Genomic DNA, 20490 nt, shown 5'->3' with positions numbered 1-20490 from the left:
ACTAGAAAAAAAAATCCCACACACACAGCTGGACATGAAATGTTTTCTTTCCTCTTGTGAATCCTTATACAAAATAATGATATGATTATAATTTGGCTGTAAACTTTACACATAGGAGGCACACTTTTTTTTTTTTTTAATTTAAGAATATCGTGGATGGTGATAGGCTTTCTGCTAAACAATTTATTGTTTGAAATTCAACTTCCCCTGAAAGTCAAGGTTCAGTGCTGGGTAAAAAGGCATGCAACCAAGTCACCAGCCTCCCAAGCTGGACACAAGGCATGCCTTTGCTGCAGAAAACACATAATTAGCAGTTACAGGTCTTCATGCCAACAAACCAATGGTTAACAAGAATGATTAGAGTCTGGATGGAACCAAAGCACAAGCTCTTTGCCTTTCTGATGCTGACCAAAAGCCACAAGCACACACATTTCCCCACGGCAGGTTCATACCACTGGACTTGAGTTGCTTGGATCGCTCTCGTTCCTGGACTGTAGATTTTGGTAAAAGTGGAGTGAGTCCTCGGGACTTGGTGGGTCTCATGTAGCCTTTCATGGGTTCTGCCGCTCTGCTTTTATCTTCCTTCTTCCCCTGTCCCAGTGCCTTTGGTTCAGATTTTTCTGTCATTTTCTCAGGTGCCTCCAAGATCTTGTCTCTGGGTTCTGGGAGTTGAAGAGCCTTGGAAGCAGCCACTACTAACTCATCTACCACCCTTGAAGGAGTCACTTCAACTTTGCCATCTAAGACACCTGACTGGAGTTCTGGTGGTGCCAAGGAAACACATGCCATTTCTCTGATTTCAGAATCCAGACTGATTTCTTCCAATTTATCCTTTTCACTTTCTGGAGGCAAAAGAGTCGTATCTACCTCCTTATTCAAACTATCTGGGCCCTGGGAATCTCTATTTTCAGCGCGTTGGTCCTCACAGAAACTGGGCTTTTGTGCTTTGTCTCCCATTAGGTCAAGAATTGGAACTGGAGCAGAACCCTCCTCAGACTCTTTCTGTTTGTTTACTGGACATGTTGGAAAATTACTGCTATCTGCACATGCTTCTAGGACTCTGACCCCACCTGCCCGGCTTTGGTCTTCTGTGAGCACGCCAGAAAGAAGGTGCCCCCCTGCTGGCTCTGTGGTTTTCTCTACTGAGTGCTTTGATGCACCACTGAGCACTGACTCAGATTCTCCTATCACATGCCCTTCGTCTATCCCTGCTTCATTTTTCATGGGACCAGCAAGCTCACCTTTATGCTGAAGACAGTTACCTCCATGGTTGTTAACTGTTTCTATGGCTGCTGACAGAGTCAGGGCAACTCCTCCCGTGCTGATAGAGGGCATAACAGCACAGGGAGCCTTGGGTCTTTCTTCATCTGGGACTCCATCTTTGCGGCAATTATCTACCTCTAATAATTTGGAAATCTGGGCTGGAGCCGTCTCTTGCCCGCTTTCTGCCAAGGTGTCTGGAAATGAATCACCTTCCTTTACTACTTGAGAAGTAGAAGGGGGCAGTTTTTCACAGGCTGCTGATTCATGAGCCTCTAGGGGGACTGTCTTATTCATCAACCCTGGTGGTGTTCTAGGGCAGGTAAATGTAATATTTCTATTTTCATCCACATAGCCCATTCCTTCAATTCTGTGGTCCCCTATGGTTTCCATGGGAACATGTATTTTTGTTGCATCTATCTTATTCTCCAGAATGTGCTTCTCAGGGAAACTATTTTTAACCTTTTTGCTTTTTCCATCATTACTCCTTTTATTTGATTTGTCAGCAACTGCAGTATGTCCCTTGGCCACATCTGTCTTATTCTCCTCAGACGGTACTGAAGGAACAAATCCTGCCCCCTGGATTTGGTCTTGGCAGCTCACATCTGTCACCTTGGTAGCTGGTTCAGTAATAGCAAAATCCTTGCCTGTGTTTGTTTTGCTCCTGCCAAGAGCCCCAAGCTTAGAAGAATTAACCTCAACATTTCTACCCTTTTGGTCAACTCCTTCCACTGTGGGTGTATCTGATATACGTGAGAACAAAGGGTCATGATTTACGGGGAAAGTAAGTTCTAATTCTCTGTTTTGATAGGGAGTACTACCAATATCCCCACCCTTCCCTACAAAAGGTGGGTTGAGGATTTCTTCCTTCCTCTCCATTCTAGCAGGCTGTGTGGAATAACTATTTTTAAACTTTTTGTTTTTGTCTTCACTGCCTCTTTTTGTAGGCTTTTCAGAAACCCAGGGAGCTGCCTCATGATCCATCCAAGGACATTTTTCCTCCTCGCTCTGGTTGCCGACACGCATGTCTATGGCTACAGCTCCTCTTTCTGTTCTAGCACCGGAAGTCTGAATCATGCCTGACCCATTTCCCAAAGGAATCAATGCCTGAAAGGTGCCTGCCATCCTCAGGTCAGTCATCTCCTTAGGGTCCCGCATCACCACTGCCTCAGTGAGCTCAGCCATGGTCCCTGGCTGCTCTAAAGAACCCAGCCCCAGCTCCTCGCTTTTATCCATTCTTTCCGTCTTAGGTGCTGGCTCACTTGGCACAAGAACAGCTCTGCTGTCCTTCTGGCTGTCCACAGGCAACAGCAGCTCAGACCCTGCTCTCACCTTCCCAGAACTTGCTCTCATCTTCCCAGAACTTCCCTTTCCCTTCCTGCTTTTGCCATCACCTGCCATTCTCTTAAATGGTTCATTCCCTAGTCCAGGAACCTGGGCTAACACCGTGTCCTGCGGCTGCTCAGAAGCAAAGATGCTGCTCTCCTGTCTTTCCTTGGGAATACTTTCCTTTTTTAGTTCTTTAACCTCTTCAGCTCCCTCAGAAAACTCTTTCTGTTTGTCATTCTGCAGTTTAGTCATTTTACTTTCATCATTCCCTTCTTTTAGACTACTTACTAATGGATTACCTGCTGTCAAAGTGGGTATGGAATTAGGCAGTTCTTTTGCTGCTTTGGGTTTTGAAACTCCACCCACAGCCTCTTGGTCCAAGACAGGAGAGCAACCCTCTTTGGGTCTGATCTCCAAAGGAATTTCTACTTTGTGTGAAAAAACTTCTGTCAGGGGTCCTTTCAGATTGAGGGAGCCTACTGTCTGGCTTTTATCCACAGGAGTCTTGAGGTGGGGTGCAGGCTGTGGTTTGCACTCATCTTGCTGCAGCAATTTCTTGTCTTGGCTCTGTGGTGCTGACTTGTTACCTTTCACCTCTGCCTCTACTCTCAGTTTGGGCTGAGAATTTACTGCAGTTTTTAGGGGTTCTTCCAAAGGACACAAAGGAATGCTGAGACCCTCTGAGACAAAGTTCTCAGCTACCAATTTGGCTGCTCTGGAGTCAATTTCACATCCCTTTTTCAAGTTTTCTCTGGATACCAGTCCATGTTCTGTGCCCACAGTGGTAGGCTGGCTGGGGGGAACACCTGACTTTTGTGGGTCAGTGGCAAAGGGATAAACTTTAGGCTCATCTGCATTGTCATCATCCCAAGGTCCCCCAGCCCGGGGCTGAGAGTATCTCTTTTGCTTTGGTTTCTTCTTTTTTTTCTTCATCATCATTGGTGTTCTTTCTATATCCCAGGACTCCCTGCCAAGATCCCTCTGGGGTTCAAGGAAGTCACCATGAATAGTTTTCCTCTGGTTCCCAGGCTCACCACAGGAAGACGGACCAGAAACCCAACCCAATTCAGACAAAAGGCAGGGGCCCAGCCCAGGATCAAGAGTCTTCCGTGGAGAAGAGCCTCCCAGCAGCTCAGGAGGGACCCTGGCAAGCCTGGGCCGGGCGGGCCGGGCGGACCTGCGATCACTGGGTCTGCACGCTTTTTTGGCTTGTGTGGGAAGGGTACCTGCAATACATGAAGTTGGCCAAAATTCCAAACAGAAAAGCCCTCGTTATTGTTTCTTTCAGAAAGTGTCCATTTAGCGACTCATTTAAGTAGTCTATTTTCACCAACCCACATACTGATTCATTTAGGAAAACAGTTTTTTCCAAAACATTTCTCACTCTTAACTGGGATTAGTAAATATTTAACAAAAATCAAAGATCATCATCTTGGGTAAAGACTTTTTTTACAAAACATATTTACAAAATATTCGAAACTTGATAAAAGAAATTCAAACAGAGATCTGCTAATCTGTATAATAAGCACCTACTGCCCACAAATCTCCTCTGATACTTATTTATATTTGTTATTATTTTTAATAGGTATATAATTCCCAGGATAGTAACAAGATGGTAAGCTCCTCTTTTTGGTGACATTGATTAATTGATTGAATGAAATATGTATGATTTTACAATTCTAAGAGTCTGTCACCAATATTATACTAATTACTTATCAGTATTATACCAATTACTTGTTAAACAGACCAGAAGGACAGAATTATACTACTTTAAAAAAAAAAAAGAAAAGATACTGAATTCGTATTTTGTCCAGAGAAAAAGTCACATTATTTCAGAACCAGAGCCTCCTACTTTGAAACACAAATGTGCTAGATTTCAATGTTCTGTTGCTAAAGGTACTTCCCAAAAGACAGAGGTATATACATAATGCCAAGTATAGGATAATGAATTAAAACAATTAGGATGAGCACCCTTGGAAAAGTTTCAGGAAGTCAATTAGTCCAACCTCCTGCCTCTAAGTCAATGAATGCAGTATGGATCCAAGATCCTGGAAAGAGACCCGGTGAGAGCAGGTCTAGGACAACTCTTGTCAAGTTTGATGCAATAAATGACCTCACAGAATATTAAAATACTCAAATAGTGACTTTTGTCCTTATCTTTATTCCTCCAATGTCCTCCAAATCCTACCCTTTACTTAATACCTCAGGCCAATTATTGTTTTTCCTGAAAAATTGCTAGGCTTTAGCAACCCACAGCATTTATAACATTTAACTTGGCAATTAATCAGCAGCTATTTGGTGCCATCTCTAATACTATTTAATTCAATTATTATATAACTCTTTGGTTTCAGAGTTCATGCCTGGGAACTTCTCTCACCATCTAGGCTAGAAAAGGACCAGGACCCAGGCCTAAGTATCTGTGTGCCTTAGCATGGTGTATACACAATAAGGACTTGAGAAATCTTTAATGATATGTTGAGTCACTAAAACAACATTTTAAAAATCATACATTTATTTAGCTCCCACTTGGTGCTAGACAGTGTTCAAAGCAGTAGAGATTCCAAGTGTAGTAAATCTTGGTCCCTGCCCTCAAGTTCACGATCTCACCACAATCACAGAAAAGGAGGCAGAGAATCACTAAGTTGATAATCACGTGCTTCTGGCTTACCATCAAAAATGTGTAAAGCTCACTGAAATCTGTTTAAGAAAGAGAGCTGACTTCGTAAACGGTCCTGCTGATCACCACCATATAACCAGGAACAATGTCTTCCACCATCTCCCCATCTTTCCCAGTTTAAGCATTTTCAAACAGGCCACTTTGTTTTCCTGACATACCTGAGGTCTCTGAAGGAAGTTCAGAAGGTTGACTACTGAACGGTTTCTTTTGCTCTAGTTCCTCTGACACAGAATCCTCATCTGTTGGCAAGTTGTGCTTTTGGCCCATGGCTGTGACTGCTTCTAAAGGTAAAAGTAAAAACCACACAGGTTTCAGAGAAGCACCATTTCAGCTACTTCTCCACCTTCCAGAAATTGGAAACGGACACAGTTTTTGAGGAATGAGGGACGCTCCTATGAAGGCAGGAGAGAAATGGAGTGGCAGTTGGAAGGGGGAGGGAAGGGGGAGTTGGGAGGGCTGGGTTTTTTTTTTTAAAGAAGGGAAAAATAACAAATGTTTTTATGGTGGTGGGAATGATCCAATGTAAAGGGGGAAAAACATGGTGAGAGGCAAGAAAAGAGAATGGCCAGGGCAATGTATGTAAGTAGACAAGAGAAGACAGGATCTAGTGCACAACAAAGATGCTGCCCCTCATGACTAGGCGCAGGGACTGTTTACTGATGGCAACAGGAGGGAAGGCAGAGTCTATGGATAAAGATACAAGTAGTTAGGTAGACGAGCGAGTGGAAGTTTGTGAATGTTCTCTTTTATTGCTTCAATCATCTATAAGAAAAACAGGAAGATGAGCAGAGAACAAGGATGGAGAAGGTGTTGGCGGTTGGAGGAGGGTAAAGGTGAGAAAGAAGTGTTTAGGGGAGCAGGAATGTGTATAGACTTGCAAAGTACAGTGTGACTGACTGTCTTTATTTGACCTGGCATGACGTTTGTCCCTTACCCTTCTGGAGACTGCACCCTTGTAGACAAATACTGCAAGTAAGCGTAAGCCCATACCTGCTGAAATCATGAGAGGAGGTACAGCTGACTGTCCTTCATCCTGGAGAGATTCTAACTGGGAATCCTCACTTGTTTCTTCCTGTGTCCGTGCAGTTTCCATGTCCTTAACAGGAACTGGTGCCACCTCTGCTTCTGAGGATGCTGCAACATCCGTGGCTGGAGCCACACTGTTGGCCAGGGTCACCTCCGTTTCTGGGGGTAGAGCCACATTCTTGCCCAGGGCCATCTCTGTTTCTGGAGATGAAACCATGTCCTTGCCCAGGGCCACCTCTGTTTCTTGAGGTGGAGCCATGTCCTTGCTCAGGGCCATCTCTACTTCTGGGGGTGGAGCCATGTCCTTGACTGGGGTGACTTCTGTTTCTGGAGGTGCAGCCATGTCCTTGACTAGGGCCACCTCTGTTTCTGGGGGTAGTACCATATCCCCAGTCAGGGCCACCTCTGTTTCTGAGGACAGGGCTACCTCCTTGGCTGAGGATGTTTCTGTGGATGACACAACGTCCTCATCCAGCGGCGCCTCTATTTCTGAAAGTGATGCTACACCCTTGGGTGGGGCCACCTCTCGGTCTGTAGGTGGTACCATGCCCTCAGCTGGGGCCAAATCCATTTTTACAGGTGGTGTCCTCTCTGTTTCTTTGAATAGTAGTATGTCCTTGGCTGGGGTTACCTCTGTTTCTGTGGGCAGTACCATGTCCTTGGCCAAAGACACATCTGTTTCTGTGGGCAATACATCGTCCTTGACTGGGGTTGCCTCTGTTTCTAGGGGTAGTACCACGTCCTTGACTAAGGCCATATCTGGTTCGATGGATGATTCCATGCCCTTGGCCAGTGCCACATCTGGTTCGGTAGATGGTTCCGTGTCTTTAGCCAATGCCACCTCTGTTTCTGTGGCTGGTGCCACACCCTTGGCCAGGACCATCTCTGATTCTCGAGATGGTGCCATGTTAGCAGCCTTCAGTCCCATCATCATTTCCAATGCTTTTGTTGGTGCTCTCTCTTCTGCTGATGCCATTTCTACCTCCTCAGCAGGCTCTAAGGGAAATAAATTGGACATTTAGGATCCATCATTGTCTGCTCATAGCTCTTCATTCAAAACTTACTTTCTTAGGGCACGAGAGTATCTGGCTTTTGTGACCATAACATCCTAAACATAACTAAAAAGCTGTCCACTTAATGCATTTGTGCCTACTCTTCGACAGTCCTAATATTTAGAAGAATAGAATACTGGCAGAACAAAGAGTAGAGGAGGAAAGGCAAAGGAGAGAAAAAAACACAGGTCCAAAAAATCAACACAGGTACACAATTAGTGTCAGAAAGGGAGCCTGTGGGACATCAAGAAAACCCCCCAGAGTTCTAAATCTGCCCTGAATTACAGAGGGATTGTCTTTGCCCATTGGCCCTAAGTGTTGTATTTCAACTACAACTTAATTCCTCCAGCTTTGAAATCAGTAATTTAAGTTTAAAAACATCTGTGACAGTTGTGAAAATTTTACCTACCTATACTGCTGCACAAGGCTCAAAAATGTCTGATGCTTTATATTGATTATTGATACTGTAACTATTAAGTGATAAACAGGGATCCTAACAATGTACCTGCTGTAGGCTGCAGAGGCTGTATAATGGCCTCAGGGGAGATGAAGGATTCTGAATGTGGAGGGTTTGGAGCTTCCACAGACCACCCCTGAGGAACAACAGCTGCAGGAGCAAATGTGTCACAGGGAAACACACCTAATATTGAAACACAAATACATTTTTCAGACTCAGTCAACATTGGGGGAAAAAGACATTTGATATTTAAAACCAGCTTTATATAGTGCCATAAAGACATAGGCCAAAAGGACCAATGAGAAACAAAGCAAGAAAGTTTTAAAGTAAAAACCGCTGACATTCTCCAGGTTTTGGCTAATTGTTAGGCTGTTGCGCTGCTGACTGACACTGACTGGCCACCTTCTACAATGTTTTACAAAGATTCAAAAACACCAAAGAATAGGGAGGGTGGGAGGGAGACGCAAGAGGGAGGAGATATGGGGATATATGTATCTGTATAGCTGATTCACTTTGTTATAAAGCAGAAACTAACACACCATTGTAAAGCAATTACACTTCAATAAAGATATTTTTAAAATAAATAAATAAATAATACCAAAGGACGAGCTCTTGCTCCTACATCACAACCGATAGAACATAACATACAGTAAGGGAAAGTGAATCAATTTCCTCATCTGTACAGTGAGATTAACATACAACCCTTTCCAATATTAGAAGATACTTTTGTGAAAATGCTTTGTAAATTATTAAGAACTAGACAGATGTAAAAGCATTATTATTATGCTGTCCTCTGCCAGACCTAATATCACATGGGATTTAGTATCGCCTGGTCCTTGCCATCAAGATTATTACAATTTAGCTAGAGAGGCAAGATAGACATATATCAAATAAGGTAAACTGTGGAGTATGGACTAAATGCTATAAGAATTTCAAAAGAACCATGAGACCAGCACAGTCACAGAAGGCTTCAGAGGAGAAGCAAGAGCAGGAAGAGAGGAGAGAATAGTCAATTTCAAGGATGGAGAGCTCACTGAGCAAAGAAAAGAATGAGGATGCCAACAGGACAAGAATGTTTCTGGGACTATGAGATTAGTCTGATTCAAACAGATCTTGTATACCAGAGAGGGAAAATGGGATTAGAACAAACAGTAGAAGAAAGAATCCAGAAAACCAGAGAATTTAGAGGAAAAAAAAGTGTGTGTGGGGGGGGCTGTCTTAAGGCCTTAATCATAAAAATGAGACAATGAATACAGAACAGGGAGTCAGGTGATCAGGTATATTCAGAATTAATTTTAAAGGGGAGCAGGAAGTCTGATAGGCGACTACTGAGGTGGTCTAGGTATGAAGTGATAGGGGCTTGCACTGGGGTAAAGCAGAGGGAGCACAAAGGAAGAGAAGAAAGATGCTGTAAAGAAAGAAGTCAATGCAACTAAGTGACTGCCTAGGTAGTGAGCTGAAAAAACAGGAGTCAAAGCCAAACTCAAATCAGGAGACTAGATGGATAGCATCAAAGTCAACTCATTTAACATCCTTCTTGCAAGAGATCATCAGGCCAAAGAAAAGCATAAATGAAACATATAACTACTAGCCAGGTTCTTTACAAATACAAAATTATAAGCATTATTTGAAGTGGGACTTACTGATGATGGGTACTGAAGGAAACATGTTACCCCAAAATATGCCCCTTTGACATAAAAATTTTGAGCTGAAGGCAATTAAGCAAACAGCAAATTGAGAAAAAGCTCCTCTCTTTCTGCCTAAAGGCAGGATATAAATTTTCCTGTCAATGGCAAGAGACACTTATCAGGCCAGAGAGGGCACCAAAGGAATATGCAAACAGACCTGACTCCACTAGTTCCCTCCCATATACTTACCTTCCCGAAGTATGACTCTTGGAAGTGTAAAATTGCTTTCCTCTATCCTGTCATTTCTCTACAAATTTAATATTCTTTGTTGAGGATGCTACACAAACTGAATTTCTTTCTTTTTTTAAATAAATTTATTTATTTTGTTTTTTTATTTATATATTTTTGACTGTTGGGTCTTCGTTGCTGCACGCGGACTTTCTCTAGTTGCAGCGAGCAGGGACTACTCTTCGTTGAGGTGCGCCGGCTTTTCCTTGAGAAGCATGAGCTCTAGGCATGTGGGCTTCAGTGGTTGTGGCACGCGGGCTCAGTAGTTGTGGCTCGCAGACTCTAGAGCGCAGGGTCAGTGATTGTGGTGCAAGGGCTTAGCTGCTCCGCGGCATGTGGGATCTTCCCAGACCAGGGCTTGAACCCGTGTCCCCTGCATTGGCAGGAGGATTCTCAACCACTGTGCCACCAGGGAAGTTCCAAACTGAATTTCTAAGCTACACCTTTGAGTTACTTTCCTCCCACGTGATGTACGTTGCATGCATTAATAAACTATTTGTTTTTTTCTTATTAACCTGTCTATAGAGTCTCAACTGAACACCAAAGATGGGTAGAAGTAAAGTTTTGCCTGCCCTACAGTACCTTGGCCACATTCATGTTAAGTTATACAAAACCAGGAATGAGGAAACTACTAATTGATAACTAAGATCTGTTTAACGTTTAGTTTACCATGTACCAGAAACTATGTGAAGTGCTTTTACATAAATTTTATTTCATCAACACCACATCTTTAAGGTAAGAACAAGTGGTGGCCCCATTTTATAAAGAAACCAAAGTTTAGGGAGGACATAACTTGCATAAGGCCATGAACTAATAAAAATGTGGAGACAGAACCTGGCCCTAGGATATAGGATTCAAGATCCCATGAGAGGAGGTGAGCTGACCCTGAGCAGCCCAGCTGTGAATTCTCTGTGACTAATCTAGAAGGAGCCTTGTCAGAGCCAGAGCCCCTAAACATGACTTTGCCTAGTGATTAACTTCAAAGGTGATGGGTGAAAAGCCAATTAATTGATGGAGTTAAGAAATAAATCCAGCTGGAGAAGTCATACCATAACTGTCTTTCAGGGGATCATTTTGTTCTGCAGATGCTGAAGCACTGGTTGTTCCACTGGGGAGAAAGAGCAAATCTTCCAGGCTGTCATCATGGTGCATCTTAAAGGGATCTGGAATAAAGAAGGAATGTAAAACTCATTCCCAGTGAACACAACTAGAAAGATTATCATTCCTTATTATCCTCTGATGAATACTGATTAGCTACATGTGTGTCGTCAACAGTGAGTTAAATATGTTGAGATAATATGTGACTGAATGTGGTAGGGAATCAAATATTCACTAATTCATTTGTGACAAGTTAAAAATACATAATCTTATATTCTCTAAGATTTAATTATCTAAATCAGACAGCCAACAAATACATAAAACTAAAACTACAACTAATGCTCGAGTCTATAATATATTAGGAGGTGAGAGTACAAATATAATTAAACTTTCAATATGTATTTACAGAGCAGACATTCATTTTACGTTATTAAAAAAAAAACACACACAGAACAAGTAAAAGAGACATTTTCACCTCCTGTGGAGAGCATGAAGAAAACTGCATTTCAAAAGCTGTCTGAATGAGACAAGGTGAACTGCTGGCACCTGGAAAGAATGAACTCTAGACTCAGGAGTTGGCATGAGTAAAGGCACTGAAAACATCGGGTAAACTCTGTACCTTCTTACATGAAAAAAGAGCAAAGCCATTCCGGCCAAGCAAGAATTCTGCTAAGGAGGCCATCTCGAAATGCAACACACATCTGAATTAGCCTGAAAGCTTATAAAAACAGACTGCTGGGCCCTAAGAATCTGCATTTCTAACTAGTTTCTCAGGGAATGCTAATTCCCTTTAGGCACTTCCACTGTCAGAGGCAGCTGCACTGAAGTCCAGGCGTTAAGTGAATGTTCATGCCTGTGGCTCTGAGGCAGCTGCCCCTCCCTCTTCTAGTAAGGGATTTCAGGCTTAGGGGAGAGCGTGGCACTGCAGAATATGAACGAGCAGAAAGGAAACTGAGAAACTGCTGGGGCTGGAGGAGGCCCCAGTGCTGCTGCTTCAGAACAGCAGAGGAGCTAGAATCTAGACAGACTAGAAAGCTTCATTCTCCCCAGTCTTAACTTGGTTTGGGGTACCTGCTGCTTGCTCTGCCTCTCACACTTCCGCTGAAGGAAAACAGGACACTTAAACCAGCAACAAGAATAACTGTTGTATGGTTCACACATTAGGAGGGGAAGAATGCTAAATCACATGTAAAAATCAAAGATTTCTACAAAGTTCTGTCATTTATTCATTACTATTTTACTAGGTGCATATGATATGGCAGACCCTGTGCGCTCTAAAAACCCAAAGATGTATAAGATTAGGGTTGAAAACATTTAGGAGATGGATATACTTTAGTTCAAGTCAAGGAAGGTGACAAATATTTAAGCTGAGCACTAAAGAACTGAGTGGTTGCAGGACAGAGGAAGACCTTTTCTTTCTCTACCCTCTCTTAGTGATCTCATCCAGTCTCACAGTTTAAAATTCCATCTATAAGATGATGACACTCAAATTTGTATCTCCAGTCATCTCGACCTCTCCCTTTATTTCCTGACTTCTGTATCAAACTGCCAACACTTAATGTACAAAATAAAGCCAAAATGTAACCTGTTTCCCAAATCACTCCTCCTACAGTCTTCCCATCTCTGATGGCATTCTCTTTTTGGTCCAAAACCCTGGAGTCATCCTTGATTTCTCTCTTTCATACACCACATCCAAGTCGTCAGGAAATCCAGCTGACTTGACCTTCAAAATGTCCCCCAGGGGGCTTCCTGGGTAGCGCAGTGGATAAGAATCTGCCTGCCAATGCAGGGGACACAGGTTCAAGCCCTGGTCCAGGAAGATCCTACATGCCGCAGAGCAGCTAAGCCCGTGCGCCACAACTGCTGAGCCTGCGCTCTAGAGCCCACGAGCCACAACTACTGAGTCCGCATGCCACAACTACTGAAGCCTGAGCTCTGCAACAAGAGAAGCCACCTCAATGAGAAGCCCGCACACCGCAACGAAGAGTAGCCCAGGCTCGCCGCAACTAGAGAAAGCCTAAGTGCGGCAACGAAAACCCAACACAGCCAAAAAAATAAATAAATAAAATGAAAAAAAAATGTCTCCCAGAATCTATTTCTTCCCCACCTCCACTACAGTTTCTCACAAGGCTGCAGTGAAGGCACTGCCCAAGGCTGTGATCATTTGGAGACTTGACTGGGGCTGGAGAACCTGCCTACATGATGATGGCTTACTCACATGGCTGTTAACTGGAGGCTTCTGTTCCTCCCCACGTGTGCCTCTCCACAGCAGCAGCTATCGCCAGGGTGAGTAAACCCAGTGTGACCAAGATAGAAACTGTAGTGTCTTTTGTAATCTAATCTTAGAAATGGCATACCATTATTTCTGCCATCTATTCTACTGGTCACATAGCCCAAGCATGGTACAATGTGGAAGGTGACTACACAAGGGTGTGAATACTAGGAGGTGGGGATCACTGGAGCCATCGCCCTGAATTAGTAATTAAAAACTACTCACAAAGAAACGCCCTGGCTGAGATGGCTTCCCTGATGAAATCTACCAAACATTTAAAGAAGAATGAAAATCAATTCTTCACAAACACTTCCAAAAATATTAAAGCAAGGAGGATACTTCCCAACTCATTATATGAGACTAATATAAAACTAGACAAAGACATCTCAAGAAAGGAAAACTACTGACCAGTATCTTTTCTGAATATGGATGCAAAAATCCTCAACAAATGTTTACATATGTGCCAGCATATAAAACTCATTATATACCATGACCAAATGGGATCCATCTCAGGAATGTAACATTGGTTTAACATCCAAAAATCAATTAATGGAATACATACATAACAACAGAATTAAAAAAATAAAACCACATGATCATCAATAGATGCAGAAAAATCACTTGGCAAAATACAACACCCTTTCACGATAAATAAAACACTCAACAAATTAGGAATAGAAGGCATTTTCCTTAATCTGATAAACGACATCAACAAAAACCACACAGCTAAGACCATGCTTAATGGTAAAAGACTGGATGCTTTTCCCTAACTAAGACCAGGAACAAACAAGGAAGTCTGCTCTTGCCACTTCTATTTAACATTGTACTGAAGGTTCTAGTCAGGACAATTAAGCAAGGAAAAGAAATAAAAGGCAGCCTGATTAGAAAGGAAGAAGTAAAACTTTATTGTAGAGGACATGATCTTATATGCAGAAAATCCTACGGAATCAACTAAAAAACTATTAGAACTAATGAGTTCAGCAAGGTTGGAAGATACAAGATCAATATACAGAAACCAATTCAGATTCAGAACAATCTGAAAATGAAATTAAGAAAACAATTCCATTCATAAGAATAAAGAAGAATAAAATATTAGGAATAAATTTTACAAAAGGGAGTATAAAACTTACACTCTGAAAACTACAAAAAAATTGCTGAAAGAAGTAAGATATAAACACATGGAAAAACATTCTAAGTTTAAGGATCGGAAGACTTAATATTGTTGAGATGGCAAAACTCCCCAAATTGATCTACAGATTTAACACAATTCCTATCAAAAATCCCAGCTGATTTCTTTTTCTTTTAATTAATTAATTAATTTATTTATTTTTGGCTGCACTGGGTCTTCGTTGCCGCGTGCGGGTTTTCTCTAGTTGCGGCAAGCGGGGTCTACTCTTTGCAGCGGTGCGCAGGCTTCTCGTTGCGGTGGCTTCTCTTTTGCAGAGCACAGGCTCTAGGTGTGTGGGCTTCAGTAGCTGTGGCATGAGGGCTCAGTACTTGTGGCTCGCGGGCTCTAGAGCACAGGCTCAGTAGTTGTGGTGCACAGGCTTAGTAGCTCCATGGCATGTGGGATCTTCCCAGACCAAGGATCGAACCCATGTCCCCGGAATTAGCATACAGGTTCTTAACCACTGCGCCACACAGAAGTCCCCCAGCTGATTTCTTTATAGAAATTCACAAGCTGACTCTAAAATTAATATGGAATTGCAAAGGATACAAAATAGCCAAAACAATCATCAAAAAGAAGACCAAAGTAGGTAGAGTCATACTACCCAATTGCAAAACTTACCACAAAGCAACAGTAACCATGACAGTGTAGTCCTGGCATAAGGACAGACATACAGAACAATGGAACAGAACTAAGAGCTGAGAAACAAAACTGTATATCTATGGTCAACAAATTTTCAACAAGGGTGCCAAGACAATTCAATGGGGAAAGAATAGACTTTTCAAAAAAATGGAGCTGGGACAACTGGATATCCACATGAAGAACAACGAATCTGGACCCCTACACCTTTCACCATATACAAAAATTAACCCATAGTGGATCAAAGACCTCAGTATAAGAGCTAAAACTATATAAAATTTTTAGAAGAAAACATAAGGATAAATCTTCATGACCTCAGATTTGGCGATGGATTCTTAGAAATGACACCAAAGATTGAACAACAAAAGAAAAACTAGATAAACTGGACATCATCAAAATTAAATACTGGGCTTCCCTGCTGGCACAGTGGTTGAGAATCCGCCTGCCAATGCAGGGGACATGGGTTTGAGCCCTGGTCCAGGAGGATCCCATGTCCCGCGGAGCAGCTCAGCCCATGCGCCACAACTACTGAGCCCACGTGCCACACCTACTGAGGCCCGTGCGCCTGGAGCCCGTGCTCTGCAACGGGAGAAGCCACCGCAACGACAGGCCTGCACACCGCAGCAAGGAGCAGCCCCCGCTTGCCGCAGCTAGAGAAAGCCCATGAGCAGCAACAAACACCCAACGCAGCCAAAAATAAATAAATTTAATTAATTAATTAATTATTAAAAACTTTTGTGCTCCAAGGACACTACCAAGAAAATCAGAAGACAACCCACAAAATGGGAGAAAATATTTGCAAATCATAAATCTGATAAGCGTCTAGTATGTGGAATATATAAAGAATTCTTACAGCACAACAAAAAGATCAACCAATTAGAAAATGGTCAAAGGATCTGAATACACATTTCTCCAAGGAAGATATACAAATAGCCAATAAGCACATGAAAAGATAAAAAGATAATCAACATCATCAGCCATTAGGAAAATGCAAATCAAAATCACCACAAGATACCATTTCACACCCATTAGGTTAGCTATAATTGTTTAAAAAGGGAAAACAAGTGTTGTCAAGGATGTAGTGATTACAAACCTCATAAGTTACTGGTAGGAATATAAAATGTTGCAGTTGCTTTGGAAAACAGCTTGGCAATTCCTCAAATGATTAAACAGAGTTACAATATGATCAGCAATTCCAATCCAGGTTACATTCCTTCATCTACACAAAATCTTGTACACGAATGCTTTAGAAAGCATTATTTACAATAGTTTGAAAAAAGGCGGGGGGGGGGGGGACCAACCCAAATGTCCGTCAACTGATGAATAAACAAAATGCAGTGTATCCATACAAAATATTACATGCCCATTTAAAGAATGAAGTTCTAATCCATGCCAAAAAATGCATGTACCTTGAAAACACTGGGCCAAATGAAAAAAACCAGTCACAGAAGACCACATATTAACATGATGATTCCATTCATATGAAATGTCCTGAATAGGTAAATTTATAGAGACAGAAAGTAGATTTAGTGGTTGCTTAGGGCTGGGGTGGATAAGGAGATGGGGGTGAAATCTAAGGAGTACTGAGTTTCTTTATGAGTTGACAAAAAATATTCTAAAATGGACTCTGGTGATGGCTGTACATATATGTAAATATACTAAAATCCACTCAATTGTACATTTTATTTTATTTTATTTTTTTATTTTTTGCGGTACACGGGCCTCTCACTGTTGTGGCCTCTCCCGTTGCGGAGCACAGGCTCCGGACGCGCAGGCTCAGCGGCCATGGCTCACGGGCCCAGCCACTCCGCAGTATGTGAGATCTTCCCGGACCGGGACACGAACCCGTGTCCCCTGCATCGGCAGGCGGACTCTCAACCACTGCGCCACCAGGGAAGCCCCTCAGTTGTACATTTTAAATGGGTGAATTGTATGGTATGTGAATTACATCTCATTAAAGCTTTCTTTAAAAATTACGTATGTCTGGAACAGCCAATGACTGGAGAGCGGTACAGAACACCAAGTACTAGATCATCTGGAACCAGTTATGAGCACCTTATAAGTTAGATAGCAAAAAAGAAACCATATATAAGTGGAAACAAATAACTTGAGCTCTCAACCTGATTAACTCTGACATGGAGGTATCGACTACTGCTTTGAGGTGCTTCTGCAGTCCATCCCTCCCACCACTTCCAGCTCTAGGCAACTACAGATAGGCTTTTTTGTCTCTATAAATTAGTTTGAATTTTATATAAATTGGGTATAAGTTTTAGTTTTCTTTTTTTTGTCAAATGAGGATAATATATACTTGGCAGAGTTAGGTAAGAAACGCAGATAATATGTATATTGAGGCTCTAGTACTGTGCCTGGCACAAAATAGGCATTTGACAAATGGTGCTATTAGTACTATAATAATTCCTTTTGGAAGAATTAAGGTTCTAAGGTACTATTGATCATTTAGTCCTCAATGAATATGAATTTCAGCTCATTTACTCAAAACAGGTTTTGAAAGGGAGAAAACAAAGGGGCACCTGCCTCAGAAGAAGGGATAAATAGAGAGGAGAAAGGGTCAACTAAATGTTCAGGGGAAATAATTATACCTTGGTTGTGCTTTACAAGCTATATTTACGCTGAAATGTTTTATCTCATTTACTGGTGGGAATATAAAATGTTGCAGTTGCTTTGTAAAACAGCTTAAACAGTGGTGATTGTGGCTTTTCCATGTTTATGACATGGTTCACATTCAGCAGTCACAAGCAAGCCTTGCACTTACCAGTCTGGATAGGATTTACCACTTGCTCGGGTTCAAAGCAAAAGTTTGTATTTTCTGGCCAGTTCTGGCTGTTCTGATATCCCTGGTAGGCCATTTTCTCTTCAAGGAATTCAGTTGGAGACCCTTCAAATAGAAACAGGAAACAAAAGTTATAAGGTACCACTGTTGACATCTGATTATTTTTGGCTTTTGTAAATAATGCTGCTATGAACATTCAAGTACAGGTTTTTGTGTGGACATACGTTTTCAATTCTATTGGGTATATATGCTCAGCAGTTGAACTGCTAGGTGATATGGCAATTCTATGTTTAACATTTTGAGGATCTGCCAAACTTTTCCATAAATGTATATAAATGGCTGTACCAGTTTATAATCTCACCAGTAATGTCTGAGGGCTTCAATTTCTCCACATCTTCACCAACACCTGCTATTATCTTTTTTTATTTTAGCCATTCTAGATATGGGTGTGAAGTGGTATCTCATCATGGTTTTGATTTGCATTTTCCTGATGACTAATGATGTTATGTATTATTTCATGTGCTTATTTATCTAAGGTCACTTTTATGTTTTTCTTTCCCCAAAGAAAGTTTTATTCAAATAATTTACCCAATTTTAAATTAGCTACTTGTTTTTTTTATTATTGAAATGTAAGATTCACTTTCTTGATGATGTCCTTGGAACACAAAAGTTTTTAATTTCAATGAAGTCCAGTTTATCTACTTTTTCGGTCATCTGTGCTTTCGGTGTCGTATCTAAGAAACCACTGACTAATCTAAGGTTACGAAGAGTTATGCCCATGTTTTCTTGTAAGAGTCTTATAGTTTTACCTCTTACATATACGTATATGATCCATTTTGGGTTAATTTTTTTTTTTTTTTTTTTTTTTTTTAGCGGTACGCGGGCCTCTCACTGCTGTGGCCACTCCCGCTGCGGAGCACAGGCTCCGGACGCGCAGGCCCAGTGGCCATGGCTCACGGGCCCAGCTGCTCCTCGGCATGTGGGATCCTCCCAGACCGGGGCACGAACCCGTGTCCCCTGCATTGGCAGGAGGACTCTCAATCGCTGCGCCACCAGGGAAGCCCCATTTTGGGTTAATTTTTTGTATGGTGTTAGGTAAGGGTCTTAATTTCACTCCTTTGCATACAGCTATCCAGTTTTCCCAGCACCATTTCTTGAAAAGACTGTGCTTCCCCCATTAATTTACCTTGGCACCCTTGCTGAAAAATGTAAGAGTTTACATCTATACTTTGACAGTTTCTTAAAATGTTAGACTTATCACATGACCCAGCAATTCCACTCCTAGGTGTCTACCCGAGAGAAATGAAAACAAATATCTATACAAAGACAATATATGAATGTTCACAGCCATGTTATTCATAATAGCTAAAGACTGGAAACAAACCCAAAATTCATCAACTGATGAATGGATAAACAAAATATGGTACATATACTGGAATATTATTCAGCTGTAAACGGGAATGAAATACTGATAAACACCCCAACATGGATGGATGAACTTTACAAGCATTAATAAGCTAAGTGAGAAAAGCATGACATGAAAGACTATATGCTGTATGATTCTGTTTATATGAGTTTTCTAGAAAAGATGACTATAAAGATAAGAAGCAAATCAGTGGTTGCCTAGACTGTAAATAGAGATGGGGATTGAGTCTAAATGGACTCAAGATAACTTTAAGGGTGGTAAAAAAAATTTTTGAAAAATCGATTGTGGTGATGAATGCCCAACTCTATAAATTTACAATGGGTGAATTTTAGAGTATGTAAATTATATCTTAATAAAGTGGTTAAAAAAAAATCTAGGACTCCCAGGTATGTGCCTTTAGCATGTACTTCCCTTGTTGGGAGCTATGAATTTTTGTGGAGAAGGGTATGGAAGTGAGTGAGGAAAGAAGTTTTGAAAGGCTGAATAGCTACAGTACAAACATGGTTGAAGTTTCCCTACTGCCCTGCTTCTGGAAAAAAGACTAGGACTTTAAAAAGATGTACCTGGGGGCTTCCCTGGGTGGTGCAGTGGTTGAGAGTCCTCCTGCCGATGCAGGGGATACGGGCTCGTGCCGCGGAGCGGCTGGGCCCGTGAGCCATGGCCGCTGAGCCTGCGCGTCCGGAGCCTGTGCTCCGCAACGGGAGAGGCCACAACAGTGAGAGGCCCGCGTACCGCAAAAAAGATGTACCTGGGAGAAGGAGAAGGCTCAGCCACAGGGTACTTCAAAAAGATCCACATACCTGCTGCTAATCTCAAGACAAACTTCGAGGGTAAGTGGCAGAACTGTCCCTCCTTTATTACTAGCTAACTCATCAGGTTGCCTTGAAGTGCAAATTTTCCCCTTCATGATTGTCCTTTATTTTCAAGTTTCATAGAATCACCTAAATCTGATTTCAACTACATGAAATGTTTGAGGAAAGAGGAGAAAGAGGAATGAAACAAAAAAATTTATCCTAGATTACATTCCCTGAAATATTCCTTCAGGAACACATCCCAAGAGAATGTTAGACATCCGAGGCTGTTTTTTTTTTCTCTAAACATTTTTACTTAAGCATAATAAATCTGTGGACTTTAAGTTATCTTCCATGCCTGCAAGAATGGAAGGGGGATAATATACTGTATTTTTACTTAAGATATTTCAATTATAATTTTATAATTAAAACTCTTCTTATGTAAGTGAAATGCCTAATCTCTGAGAAACTTATCTGCTGAAGGTAGACTGTGCATGACAAAGCCTCCCAAGTTCTACCTGTCAAAGAGAGCCTCTAGCAGTTGTTCTTCTCTGAAGGTTCCAGGCCTCCAGACCTGCACACAACTAA

The 20490-nt window shown here is 41.8% G+C and overlaps 1 protein-coding gene across 6 annotated transcripts in view; it reads right to left on the bottom strand.

The window, feature by feature from the left end:
• The window catches only part of MAP4 (microtubule associated protein 4), a 106742-nt gene that overhangs the window by 23270 nt on the left and 62982 nt on the right, over positions 1-20490 (bottom strand). For 4 of the 6 annotated variants that reach the window (XM_055079817.1, XM_028479249.2, XM_055079816.1 and 1 more), the window contains 6 exons: positions 17668-17790; positions 10767-10880; positions 7850-7984; positions 6257-7288; positions 5425-5547; positions 453-3815 (listed from right to left, as the gene is read on the bottom strand). In XM_055079817.1, coding sequence (XP_054935792.1) covers positions 453-3815; positions 5425-5547; positions 6257-7288; positions 7850-7984; positions 10767-10880; positions 17668-17790 — 4890 coding nt within the window. Of the gene's footprint in view, positions 1-452; positions 3816-5424; positions 5548-6256; positions 7289-7849; positions 7985-10766; positions 10881-17667; positions 17791-20490 lie in introns of those variants that run through there. The other 2 variants (XM_028479248.2, XM_055079815.1) reach the window with 2 other exon arrangements.

The sequence above is a fragment of the Physeter macrocephalus genome, chromosome 18 (assembly GCF_002837175.3).
Source record: "Physeter macrocephalus isolate SW-GA chromosome 18, ASM283717v5, whole genome shotgun sequence".
In the NCBI taxonomy this organism is placed as follows: Eukaryota; Metazoa; Chordata; class Mammalia; order Artiodactyla; family Physeteridae; genus Physeter; species Physeter macrocephalus.
Note: the sequence above shows the minus strand (reverse complement) of the source record. Positions and strands in the feature narration are given on the sequence as shown.